A 14,006-nucleotide genomic window follows, 5' to 3' on the forward strand; every position below is an offset into this window, starting at 1 on the left:
CTCTCTAGACTCATATTCCAGTCCTTTTGTATGACAGTTTTCATGAAACTGGGGGTTGCAGAGAAGGCTTCCAATGTTCCCTGCACAGTGTATTGGTGAACAGCAAGACTGCTTCTTCCCTAACATTAGAGGGCTGGAAAGAAGGTCTTTTTTTTTTATCTTTCTGCAACAAATACCTCTTTCCTACCTGAACTTGATCTGACTGAGCAGGAAAATGTACTCTCACTTGAAAACTGGACATAATGATACTGCTGTTTAATAATGCAGCTCAGGCTACTTCCAAACGCTGCATTTTCTTTCCAGCATTAGAAATGCAAAGAAGAGGAGTTAAACTTCCTCCTTGAGCAATAATTTGTGATCTAAGTGGTTATGAGGACAATAGCACTAAGTAGTCCAATTTTCATTTAGCTATCTCAACTCTTATTCTAGCAATTATGCATTATATTAAAAATCACTTGGAAGGAAGCAAGAGGCCAATGGAAGTCAACACTGTGACAGGAATTCACTGAAATGTGCACAAGCTTCACTATTTTAATCTTCTCCTTTGCATCCAGCCTACTGAAATCAAAGTGTCTGTAGGTGTCTACCAAATCAAAGTGTCTGTAGGTGTCTACCACAGCTGGACTTTCAGGATTGGCACAGTTGTAGAAAGAAAGGAGCTCTTTATCAGCTGAACTCTGTGGTTTTGACCTTAAGAGTTACCCTTGAGGGACAAAAAGGTGCTTAAAATTCATGGGGCATGAAGAATTACACTTTTGTTCTTTCTACCTGTATATACAGCATGACAATAGGGGAGCCTGAAAGTCAAGCTACACCACAAATATTTCTCAGTAGCCATTCCTATATTCATGTTAATTAATTTGTTAATGCTCTTTATTTATAAGTTGGTTCCTTAACATAATTATTCTTAACTAAAGAAGTATTTGTCTTAGATCCATGGGGCTGTGTTTGATGTGGCCTTTCTTACTTACACCATCTCTAATCTCACTGGGTTTATAAACTATAGATTATTTTATTTATGGCCCAAGCATATGGAAACTCATGTAATGCACTTACTTCCTCAACAAATGCTGAAGCACTTCATTTCAACCCAGGGCAGCAGAATAATTTCCATTTCATTTGATCCTTATAAAAATGTCATAACCTTTCATCTCATCACATGCTACATAAAATAAGAATTCAGTACTATCTTCCATACATTTAACAAGTACTGCACCCAGATCTCCACTGGGCAATATATCAGCCCCTAAATAATAAGCAATTAAGTCAACTCTGTCCCCTCCCTCCCCCACTGCAAATGAACCTTATAATGTAATGTATCCTTGTAACAAATGCATTGATTGTTAAGAAGGATGGTTGAAGCCTGTCTAATGAGGCCTCTAAAGGTGCTATTTCATGCAATAACTAGAAATTATAACAGCAACTGTATCCTGGAAGTTTTAGTTCCTCTCTATTTTCCTTCCTTGCTCATGGGGTTTGCAATGATCACAGTGAAAATGTGGCTTTGAACCGTGTTTAATAGGTTTCCCAAATAATATTTGTCAGGGGGATGTCAGGATGGCAGTGGTAAGTGTAGATAAATCATGGAATCATAAAAGCATAGAATAGTTTGGGTTGGAAGAGACCTTTAAAAACTTATCTAGTCCAACCTCACTGCCATGAGGAGGGAATCTTACAGCTGTCTGCACTGCCTGATGGCTGTGAGAGGGACATTTCCTGTGATCCCCCCCAAAGAGCTCTCAAAAGACTAGCTTTTTTTTTGTTACTGTGATGCCATAATTTCTGGGCATTCTGTACATTTATGTACAGGCTACCTGTGAAAGCCAAGAGCTGATGTGTTATTCCAGTCGGGAGAATGCTGGTGGTGGTTAGAAGAAAGAGGTATGAAAACTTTACTTTTCCACACCCTTTCTACAAAGCACTGTGGATGGGCAGAGATGTAGAAGAATACTGGTGAAGGGCATGGCACCATATTACAGACAGCAGAAGTCACATGAGAAAATGCACCATAAGGAGAACTCAACCAGCTCTGTGTAGGGAGCTCAGAGAAGGATTTATTTCCTTGGTCTTGACAGAGACAGTATGCTTAAGCATAAACTTACTAGATGAGGGTCAGACCCAAGAGGTTTTTGTGATGCTGCCTCCAAGATGAAGTGATTTAAAAACCTGGATTTTGAGCAATGCACTCCTGAGATCCACCTGAGTATGTCCCTAGGAGCTGGCTCAAGTCTAGCAGTAGCAGTACAAAGATGAAATTAATAAAACCAGGCAGACTGATGTTTCTTCTGTATAACTGGGTACCTCTGCACATATTTCTAGGGTGCTGTGCAGAACCTTGTGAGCTGACTCTTTGCAAAGCTGAGCCTGCAGGGCTTATCAGCTATGGTGCTACGGTGTGAGAAAGCAGCTAAACTCCTTCTGAATCTCAGCTGGCTGGAGAAGCAACCTTCTACATTTACATAGTGCTGCCCTTGAGCAAAAGCAAGGGTGGAATGACCTTAGATTCTCTACTTTCATAACCTGATAAATTGCCTATCAAAAAAGAATAGTTTCTATATAAAGATCCCCACATCCAAGTTAATACTGAACCAATGTTCCCTTAAACTGCCTCTCATGAAAAGGACTTCCTGTACCACAAGTGTAATTATTTGGTAAACTTTCACACACTTGGAGGTCTGAATCTATGTTGGAAGCAAATGGTAGGTTCTTCTGCCTTAGAGAACAGTGATGGATAGGGTCCTGCCTCTTCTAAACAGACAACATTTTAAAATTCAGCACTTTTCTCTCTGGAGCAAAACTGACAAGCTCATAAACATCCTCCCCAATCTCTCATGCCAGTACTTGCCTATGGAGGACTGGTACTCCTCCAGGGTTTACATTTACTTCTTGTTTAGAGCCTGTGCCTTAATCCTGAGCCAGTGGTGACAAGATCCAAACCCTGAAGATACTGGAACAGCAGATGGTGTCAGATTTAAATGTCATTAACTGGGGTCACTTGAACAGCCATTTAAGAGCACTGTCCTGACTTGAGACGGGGATGTAATGAAGCTTTGCTCTTTGAGACCCTCCAGATGGACTTTAAGTTGAGCTAACACCTCAGACTCAGTTCTATGTCCAATGTGAAGGACAAGCTTGGAGCAGATACTGTGGGGCCTTTTGGGTGTTTTTTGGGTGCACATATCTTTGGCAAATTTCATGATCTGCTCTAAGACATTAAAGAGAAGTCAAATTTACCTGGAGAAATATTCTTCTGAATGCACTTGCCACCTTTCCACATAGTGAAAGACGGCAGGAAACAAACTTCTTCACAAAGTAAATAACATTATGACAGGTTATAATGTTGTAATGCTCAACTGGTATGTTATGGCTTTCTAAATTATTAAGCCTTGAGGTATTCATTTTCACTAACAGAAAAGTACCTCACAGAAAGAAAAAATGCTGAAAAATGTTATTACATTACTGAACACATCAGAGACAATATGATTTCCTGCAAAAGGCCAATGTATGTGAAAAAAATAACATCATGGAACAGTATTTATGTTGAGGCTGGAGTGCTAACAGCTATGGCAACTGTACTTCTGTAGCCACTGAGGAATCACAGAATCACAGAATGCTAGGGGCTGGAAGGGACCTCAAAAGCTCATCCAGTCCAACCCCCCTGCCAGAGCAGGATCACCTAGAGCAGATCACACAGGAACACATCCAGGCAGGGCTTGAATATCTCCAGAGAGGGAGACTTCACAACACCCGTGGGCAGCCTCTTCCAGTGTTCTGGCACCCTCACAGGGAAAAAATTCTTCCTCATGTTCACATGGAACTTCCTCTGCCTCAACTTCCACCAGTGCCCCTTGTGCTGTCAATGGGCATCGCCCAGCAGAGCCTGGCTCCAGCCTCTTGGCACTCACCCTGCACATCTTTATAGCCACGAGTGAGGTCACCTCTCAGGCTCCTCCTCTCCAAGCTAAAGAGCCCTCAGCTCCCTCAGGCTCTCCTCATAAGGAAGATGTTCCACTCCTTTGACCATCTTTGTGAACTCTTTCAAGCAGTTCCCTGAGGTCCTTCCTGAACTGAGGGGCCCAGAACTGGACACAATATTCCAGATGCAGCCTCACCAGGGCAGAGTAGAGGGGGAGGAGAACCTCTCTCAACCTACTAAGCACAGCCCTTCTAATCCACCCCAGAATGGCATTGGCCTTCTTGGCCACTTCATTTATACTGTGGACAAAGCCACAGGACAGGCTGACAAGATTGGATGCATCTTCATTTCATTAATTGAAAAACTGAACACAGGATCTTTTTTTTTTTTTTTTTTTTTTTTGAAAGCTATGACAGGCTTGTGAAAAAGGGTGGAAAAAGAAGTAAAATTTGCTTCCCTGTCTGGCCATTTTACACATACAAATTTCAACATTGTCTGCGGAGGCATTAAAGGGAACTGTGCTTTGGAAGTTCTTCAGTTGTTAAGGGAAAGGGGGCAAAAAAGTAAAGCTTGTTCTGATGCACAGCCCTGTGAAGGAGACAAAGATCACAGAACCACTTCCCCCTGTTTTTCATCACCAACCCCTTATTTCTCATTTCTACTCTTAGTGCTAAGTGGTAATATTTTGGAGCCATCATTCATTCCCATGGTAACATCTCCTGATATTACAAGCAGGCAATTAAGTTGTTGCCGTGTGGTATGCTATGTGGTTTGCTTACAGAAGGAGATAAACTAATGAAAGCAGCTTTGAATGTATGAAGAAAATTAAAAACTCCTCTTCTGTCCCTTTGGTCTTTCCTCATGGTCTGTGCAAAGAAAATGTGGTATTAGCAGGTACCTGTTGAAACTTACAGACACACAATGCTCTCAATAAAGAAGTGTACTATCATTACAGGACAAATAGGAGAATTTTTTCACAGAATCACAGTCAGGGGCTGAGAGGGACCTTGAAATCTCATCCAGTCCAACCCCCCTCCCAGAGCAGGATCACCTAGATCAGATCACACAGGAACTCATCAAGGCAGGTTTTGAATATCTCCAGAGAGGGAGACTCCACAACCCCCCTGGGCAGCCTGTGCCAGGGTTCTGTCAACCTCACAGGGAAATAATTCTTCCTCCTCATGGAACTTCCTATGCCTCAACTTCCATCATTGCCCCTTGTGCTGCCATTGGGCATCATTGAGCAGAGCCTGACTCCATCCTCTGGACACTCACCCTACTTTATAAACATGAATGAGGTCAATGAAACAAAATTATTTTCTAAAAAGATATAGTATAAAACTATGCTTAGTATAGCTGCATTTGATATAAATAAAAGATAAACTATTAGGGATTGAAACCAGAATAGATGACTTTGTTGTCATTTTGATGCTTTCTCTGCTACAACAAATGCCAGATACAGGGATCTACTTGAGAGAGTCCCAGGGAGGGCTACGAGGGTGATGAAAGGACTGGAGCACTGCCCTGTGAGGAGAGGCTGAGGGACCTGGGGCTGTTCAGTCTGGAGAAGTCTGAGAGGGGATTTAATCAATGTTTCTAAATATCTGAGGGCTGGGGGTCAAGAGGGAGGGGACAGGCTCTGCTCACTTGCACCCTGTGACAGGACAAGGGGCAATGGATAGAAACTCCAGCACAGGAGGTTCCACCTCAACATGAGGAGGAACTTCTTCACTGTGAGGGTCACAGAGCACTGGAACAGGCTCCTCAGAGAGGTTGTGGAGTCTCCTTCTCTGGAGACTTTCCAGACCCATCTGGATGTGTTCCTGTGTGACCTGTGCTGGATTCTCTGGTCCTGCTCTGGCAGGGGGGTTGGACTTGATGATCTCTGGAGGTCCCTTCCAACACCTAACATCCTGTGATGCTGTGATCTCTGTCATGCAGCTACTGCCCTTCACTGTCAGCAGTGTCCCCTTTCTAAGGGAAAGAACTTGAGAAAAGACAGCCAAAAAATTGCCTCACTGGAAAGCACAAAAAGACCATTTTACAACTGTCTGAGACTCTGATTTATAGTGCCAATTAAATAATTCTGGTGTGAATGCTCACTGGATATGCATTTTTATAAGCTTGAATTAATCCTGCTTTGTTAAAAAGTGGCCTGCAAATATAATGCATGCAATACAGGATAAAGAATATTAGTTGAATAACAAAGCCTGAAAAAAAAAAGTTTAAAATGTCAGTCCAAGAAATTGTGGGGTTTTTAAGACTAAGAATGTAAACATTATGTAATTTAAAAGGCAAGCTTGAGACTAAAAACAACTAAGTTATTGATGAGTTGTGCCTTGAGTTCTTAACAACAGTTCCTTTACAAATGCTAATTTTTTGCTAAAGGAATTAGTTCTGCAAGGCTCCTCAAATTTTATACACCCCTATGTTTTTATCAATAGTTTAGGCAACCATTAAATGTATGATGGTTAACTACAGTTAAAATGGTTACAGAAAACAAAGTATGTTGCAGTTACCTGAATTATTTAGCTAAAAAGCCAAATTACAAGGAGTGAATTTTTTACATAATCAAATGCAAGGAACATATACAGAAATAAACATTTCCTGCTTTTACCTACAGGATAAAATCCTCTGTTTAGAAAGCTGTATCAAGGAGCACTAATGTGAGGCTGCATCAAAAATGTCTCAGAAAAGGAATGCTACCTAAGAGCAGAGAGATGTCCTTCCCTTTGCTGAGTAACCACTTTGCTGAGCATAGTCCTGGTACACTGTATCCTGATCTGATGAACCCACTTCAGAAAGTGTATGAGAACTCTGAAGAATTCAAAGGAAGACCACAGAAATAATGGGGTGTAAAAATCAACTCATATAAAATGAATCTTAAAGTGTCCTACCTAGCAAAGAGAGCATTGAGAGATTACTTCATCAATGTGTATAGGTAAATTAAATGAGGATTTTCAACCATGATCTCAAGAATGCTACAAGAGCCAAAAGCTGAGTGATGAAGTCAGAAAAATTCAGCCTCACAGGATGAAGTAATATCCTTGAAGTTAAGTGTCCTGACAGATTATAAGCAGTGGTATCACTCATCTCTGCTCTGTGGTTTCTGAAATGAAGCAATTTTCATGAGTAACATACCTGAGGAAGAATCAGAGCAGGAGCAGTAGCAGCCTCTGCTCACTTTTCCCTTAACTCAGAAATGAGCAGATATGCTCTGAATTTTATATTGCTGCCATTTCCTGAAGCCTCTAGCAGTGGATGGACACTGGAGATCATCCTCAGGGGGTGTTCTGTGGTGCTACAGGAAATCCCTTTCCTTGGACAGCCTGATAGCACATGCTGCTCAGATCAGCAGGACGAAAGTGACGGACAGGCTTCAGGTCAGAGGGATTTTGCACAGGTCAGACCAGCAAGAAACCTGGTGTTTCTTTCTTGCCTTCCCATGAATCACCTGCTGGCTTCTTTGGGGATACCTAACCTCTTCAGTTTGCTACAATCACAGGAGCTGTGAAAGTTGGTGGTATCACAGTCTCTCTTGTGCTGTTTATTGTGTGGAACTGTGAATCTCTAGGGGATTTAAACACATCACTGAAAACCAAGTTGACAAATGCTGAAAGGATATGCAGGAATATTGTGAAGAGACAGAGTGGGTGGAGTGGGACTTAGAAGAATCTAAGCTGGAAGGCTCTAAGAGCGCTGCAGGGCTGCCACAATGCACCCAGCACAGCCCTGCAGCCAATGCCGTACAGGGGATGGCTTTCCCTGTCCTGTGAGAGTGATGAAGGAAAGAAGCCTCAGCTTTTCCTCTTGACACAGTCATCTGTGCCTAGCATTTCAGTAGCTAATGATTTATCAATTTTGCCTGCTTCTAATCTCATTATTACTCACATAGCCTCACAGAAGCAATACATTGAATGAAAGCTGTTTGGGTGAGAGGTTTGCACTTCACCTTTCACACAAAATCACAGAATGTTAGGGGCTGAGAGGGACCTCAAAAGCTCAGCCACTCCAACCCCCCTGCCAGAGCAGGAACACCTAGACCAGATCACACAGGAACTCATCCAGGCAGGTTTTGAATATCTCCAGAGAGGGACACTCCACAACTCCCCTGGGCAGCCTGTTCCAGCGTTCTGGCATCCTCACAGGGAAAAAAATCCTTCCTCATGTTTCCATGGAACTTCCTCTGCCTCAACTTGCACCCATTGCCCCTTATCCTGTCATTGGGCATCACCCAGCAGAGCCTGGCTCCAGCCTCTGGGCACTCACCCTGCACATCTTTAGCAACATGAATGAGGTCACCTCTCAGGCTCCTCCTCTCCAAGCTAAAGAGCCCTCAGCTCCCTCAGGCTCTCCTCAGAAGGAAGATGTTCCACTCCCTTCATCATTTTTGTGGCTCTGTGCTGGACTCTTTCAAGCAGTTCCCTGAGGTCCTTCCTGAAGTGAGGGACCCAGAACTGGACACAGTATTCCAGATTTGGGCTTACCAGGGCAGAGTAGAGGGGGAGGAGAACCTCTCTTGACCTTCTAGCCACAGCCCTTCTAACCCACCCCAGAATGGCATTGGCTTTGTTGGCCACAAGAGCACATTGCTGGCTCATGGTCAACCTCCCATCCACTAGGACCCCCAGGCCCTTTTCCCCTTCACTGCTCTCCAACACCTCAGTCCCCAGCCTACAATGACACAGGCTGTGGTCCCAAACTTTCAAATCACACAGTATTTATAGCTTTGTCTCAGCTCATAACAGTAGCTACTAAAACATTCACATAAAAGAAAACGAAAATACAAGTATAATATGGCTTTTATGTCTCATCCTTTTGACCTTAGGTACCATATACCTTGTTCTACCCACCAAACATATTCAATTCTAATTTATTTTGCGTTGATGTTGCAGGATGTAAGGTGTTGCAGTTGTGCCCTGATGTCTTAACAACAGTGTTTTTCTCATTTAACTGAATACACTCACTTTGGGAGTTCAGTTTTGCACAGTTTAAAAATTTTTGTTTATTTTAAAAAACTTGATTTTACCAAAGCAGCTAACAGAAGTCCCAAGCATATCCCTAGCAGCATCCCTAAACCAAAGCCCTTGTCAGAAGAATTAGATAACAGAAGCAGAAGTCCCTAGTAGCCCTAAACCCCCAGTCTGTTCCTAAGTCCCTAACCCCAGTAACTCTTGCTCAGAGTGGCTGTATCTATACTCTTTGCTATCAATCACTTAACCAGTAAAACCCAACCACATATATAAGGTAAAATCTTCTCCCAGTAAGAGGTGCCAGCGTGTCAAGGAGGTGGCTTCTGCAGCATGTTCCAATCCAAGGGTGCCAAGGTGAGGTTGTTCTTGGCACACATGGAATGTGATTGTTTTGCTCTAGGCAGCTAAGGAATTGATTGGTCAGCTAAGGAATTCTGCACTCTGTAGGCATCCAGCAGCTGCCCTCACAACAGTGGCTGCAACACTGTACTACATAAATATTCTCCTAATACAAAATATTTTAAGGCAAGTTCTAGCACAAACTAGAAATGAGCCTTTGCAAAGATTTCCAGATTAATAGAGGGTCCTGCACTCACCAAGATGTGTGTTCATCATCTTTGCACAATATTTGCACATGGCTTCCAAGTCGTTTAGTTGTCCCTGGAGAAACGAAATCTGGGCCTCCAATTCCTCCTCCTGCAATGAAGAAGTTATTAGGATAAAACTCCACCTTTTTATGATACACAAATTGGTAACCCTTGACGTGCTCAGACATCTTCTGTTTTGTTCTTGAGACAATATTGCAAATGAAGTGGATCCCCTCCCAGCTGTGTTTATCAAAAGACTTTCAAGTTCTTTTAATTCATTGGATGGAAATAGGGTTTGGTGTTAAGGTTTCAGTATTTATTAATGCTACCCTTTTACCTTCTAAAGAGTGTAAGAGAAATCTGCCTAGGTTGATCTAAGGAGGATTAATTAACAATCCATATTTCTCTACATGTTAGTTACCAGGTTTTGCAGGTTCAAAGACAGTACTGCACGGGTGCCCGAAAAAACTCATGACATGAGAAAAAAAAAACACCTCGTTTTTGGTGGAGTCACTTCCACAGCAATTCCTTTGAAATCTCAGAAAAAGATTTGATGAGGCACTGGGCAGCCTGGTCTAGTTGGGGATGTCCCTGCTGACTGCAGGGAGGTCGGACTGCATGTCCTTTGAGGGTCCCCTTCCAGTCTGGACCATTCTATGATTTCTTTTTTTAATTTTTTTTTTCTTTAATTCTAAGGCATACATTTCATGAGACTTAATACTATACCTCAAGGAGGAATTACTGCCATATATTCTAGCATATTCATTTGTGTAACATACCATGCTCCATCTGAATAAAAACCATGCCGAGGCAATAGCAATTCTACACAATGCCTTACATAATAATTAGGTGAAAACTGTTTTCAAATTGCATACTATAAAGGGGTTACTCTAAATTACTAAGTTGTGCTTAATAAACAAGCACTAAGGGTTCTGCACTTTGGCCACAACAACCCCATGCAGCACTACATGCTGGGGTCAGAGTGGCTGGAGAGCGGCCAGGCAGAGATGGACCTGGGGGTGCTGGTTGACAGCAGCTGAACATGAGCCAGCAGTGTGCCCAGGTGGCCAAGAAGGCCAATGGCATCCTGGCCTGCATCAGGAATAGTGTGGCCAGCAGGAGCAGGGAAGTCATTCTGCCCTGTGCTCAGCTCTGGTTAGACCACACCTTGAGTGCTGTGTCCAGTTCTGGGCTCCTCAGTTTAAGAAGGACATTGAGATGATGGAATGTGTCCAGAGAAGGGCAACGAAGCTAAGGAGGGGTCTGGAGCACAGCCCTGTGAGGAGAGGCTGAGGGAGCTGGGGGTGTTTAGCCTGGAGAAGAGGAGGCTCAGGGGAGACCTCATTGCTCTCTAGAACTACCTGAAGGGAGGTTGTAGCCAGGTGGGGTTTGGTCTCTTCTCCCAGGCAACCAGCACCAGAACAAGAGGACACAGTCTCAAGCTGTGCCAGGGGAAATTTAGGCTCAAGGTGAGGAGAAAGTTCTTCATAGAGAGAGTAATTGGCCATTGGAATGTGCTTCCCAGGGAGGTGGGGGAGTCACCATCCCTGGAGGTGTTCAGAAATAGATTGGCTGTGGCACTTGGTGCCACGGTTTAGTTGTCAGGAGGTGTTAGGGATTAGGTAATAGGTTGGACTTGATATCTGACGTCTTTTCCAACCTGGTTGATTCTGTGTGATTCTGTGAGGTATAATTGGATTGGATATTAGGAAGAAGGTGGTGTGAGACACTGGAACAGGTTGCCCAGGGAGGTCATAGAATTCTCATCCCTGGAGGTTAAGGCCAGAATGGATGTGGCTGTGAGCAACCTGATGTAGTGTGAGGTGTCCCTGCCCATGGCAGGGGGCTTGGAACTGGATGATCCTTAAGGTCCTTTCCAGCCCTGACAATTCTATGATTCTATGATTCTAATTTAAAATATGAAGTAAAAGAAAAAAAATCATGATTTTAAAGGCCTAGAAGCATTATTACTTGGTCCCATGTCCTGTACAAGCAATGGGAACTAACTCAGCTAAGAATTTCTCTTTGAACTCCTTTCGTTGCCAGTTTACAAATGCATCCAGTCCTGACTTTGAAGACAATACTGCAGAGAAAGTTCATCACCCCTTTAGAAAAATTTCTTCAAAGCTTAGTCATATGCAGTATTAAACATTTTTTTTTTTTTATTTAAGTATTAATTTGAATTCAAGCAGATGAAGGCAAAGTAACTTCTTAGCCTCCTGTTTTTCTTAGGAGTGTTGCAGTTCTGTCACACTCTTGCTTGATGGAGATTGCTGAACATTACAGTATGGATTACATTTGAAATGAAAAAATTCCCCAAACCCATTAGCAAGAATAAGGAGAATGAATGGTTTAAAGGTACAAGTGGTCTTAATCTCCATCAGAAATGGAAAGGAAATTTTGCACTAATATAGCACATACCCAATATCAGCTGATAAATAAGAAGAAATGAGGAGTATTTTGCAAGATCTACCAATATTTCTTTTTTCCCTACATGCTTTTCCCTCACACTTATGATCTACAGGCATTAAACATTTTCTATGCTATTTCCTTAAGTTAATACACACTCACCTTCATTTTACTCTAGTGAGACATCTAGTGTGAGGTGTCCCTGCCCATGGCAGGGGGGTTGGAACTAGATGATCCTTGTGGTCCCTTCCAACCCTGCCTGATTCTATGATTCTATTCTATGATTCTACTCAACCTTATACATCGACTACTTAAGCCTCACAGGGATTGAGTCTATATTGCCAGCTTACAGTTGCTGAATGATTAACATCTTGCAAAGTCTGCAGTTCTGTCACAGCCTGTACAAGTCTATCTACATTGCTATTTCTAGTCAAGCAATGTCCCTGCTGAACTTTTCCTGGGACACAGAGCTAGCAAGTGCAAGAAATAATCTACCATAAATTTTGAATTGCTGGAGCACTGCAAGAGCAGAAAATAGATTGGGAAAGGCAACAATATTTGAGTATTTTTCTATAAAATAACATAATAAAAGTCTAAAATCATTAGTTAGTACTGAAACCCAGTTTATCTCCTATAGGTGACTGAGCAAATTTTACTAACAATAAATTTTTCCATGTTCCCAAGACTAATTTTTTTTTCTTATTAATGGATCAGAACTGCAGCAAATAGATTTTAAGATGCCTTGGACAGCTCTGGTCACTTGGGGAGATTCTGAAACCAGCCTTTTCAACTGTGCAACAGCATCTCTTCATTTAGCAAGTGAGACTACTGCTGAAAAAAACTACACCCACCATTTCTTTCAGGTCATAAGAATCCAGCATGGGAAACAGAATTGTTCTGCAGTCCAGAAGGTACCACGGCTGGGAACTCACAGACAGTGCAAGAAGTTTCCTGCCAAGTGGGAGATCTTGCACAAGGCTGAGTGAATGCACTTTAAGTTCCTGACTTACTTGGCATCCTCAGGAACAGCACAAAGGAGCACTGCCAGTGGGATGTGCAAAGAAGCAAGTTAACTTGGCACTTGACACACAGGAGACCCAGGTGTGCTGTCTGCATTACAAGGAAGCACCCAAATGGTGATGACTTGATACAAGACCTAACCCTTGCCCCTGCTGTCACTTGTAGTGGTGTGGACACCTCTGTACAGATGAACCTCTGAGGGTGACTTTCCTGCAGGGAGGTTTGCTCTATTGTAGTGTCTACAGCAGCAAGTGAGGAGCTGCAAGAAGAGCTAAGTGTGGCTTAAGGCATCAGGGATGACAAACAAGTGATTGACAAGGTGTAAAACAGATAGAGAAGGCACAACCAAGGCAAAAAGGCAGTGGGAAGAAGACATGAACTTCTAAGAGAGTGGAAGCTTTAAGCTTGTGTCTTCTGTCAGCAGGAGGGCTGCCCAGCAATGCAGGGCCCAGGCAGGACAGGGGTAGAACAAGCCCCACTCAGAAGAATAATCCAGGTTAGACACTATACCAGAGTGCACAAGAGAAAGTGAGGAGTGACAGTGAGTAGTTGGTGACTCTCTTTCAGCCAGACTCATCAGCTAGGGAGGTTTCTTGCTTGCATGGAATCTCAATTTGTGGTGTTGCCAAAAGACTGCTTAGGGGCACCTAATGTTCTGACTTTCTTTCTGCTTATGCATGCATACACCAATGACATGGTGGTGTGAAATAATTTCAGTTCAGAAGTGACTGTAGGGCTCCCAAGTAAAAGTGAAGAGAAAAGGTCTCCTGGTGATGTTTCTCTTCAATCCTATGACGTAAGGGAAAAGCCTGGACAGAAGCAGATGTATCCAGAACACCACACATGGCTACATATTTGGTGGCACCAGCTGGAATTCAACTGTCTTGCTTGTGGACCCAATGTCATGAGGAAAATCAGCTTAAGTGTCAAGTGGAGGGGGCCAGGCTCTTTTGGGTGGTTCACAGTGATAAGCCAAGGAACAATGGGTTCAAACTTGAACAGAGAAGATTTCACCTCAACAGGAGCAGAAACTTCTTTACAGTGAGGGTGACAGAGCCCTGGAACAGACTGCCCAAGGGGGTTGTGGAGTATCCTTCTCTG

General features: G+C 42.9%; 1 protein-coding gene across 2 annotated transcripts in view; it reads right to left on the bottom strand.

Annotated features, from left to right (window-relative positions):
• Positions 1-14,006, bottom strand: part of TBC1D5 (TBC1 domain family member 5) — a 206,160-nt gene that overhangs the window by 12,680 nt on the left and 179,474 nt on the right. For both annotated transcript variants that reach the window (XM_054384865.1, XM_054384866.1), the window contains one exon: positions 9,486-9,585. In XM_054384865.1, the coding sequence (XP_054240840.1) occupies positions 9,486-9,585 (100 nt within the window). The remainder of the gene's footprint in view (positions 1-9,485; positions 9,586-14,006) is intronic.

Source organism: Indicator indicator, chromosome 11 (assembly GCF_027791375.1).
Source record: "Indicator indicator isolate 239-I01 chromosome 11, UM_Iind_1.1, whole genome shotgun sequence".
In the NCBI taxonomy this organism is placed as follows: domain Eukaryota; kingdom Metazoa; phylum Chordata; class Aves; order Piciformes; family Indicatoridae; genus Indicator; species Indicator indicator.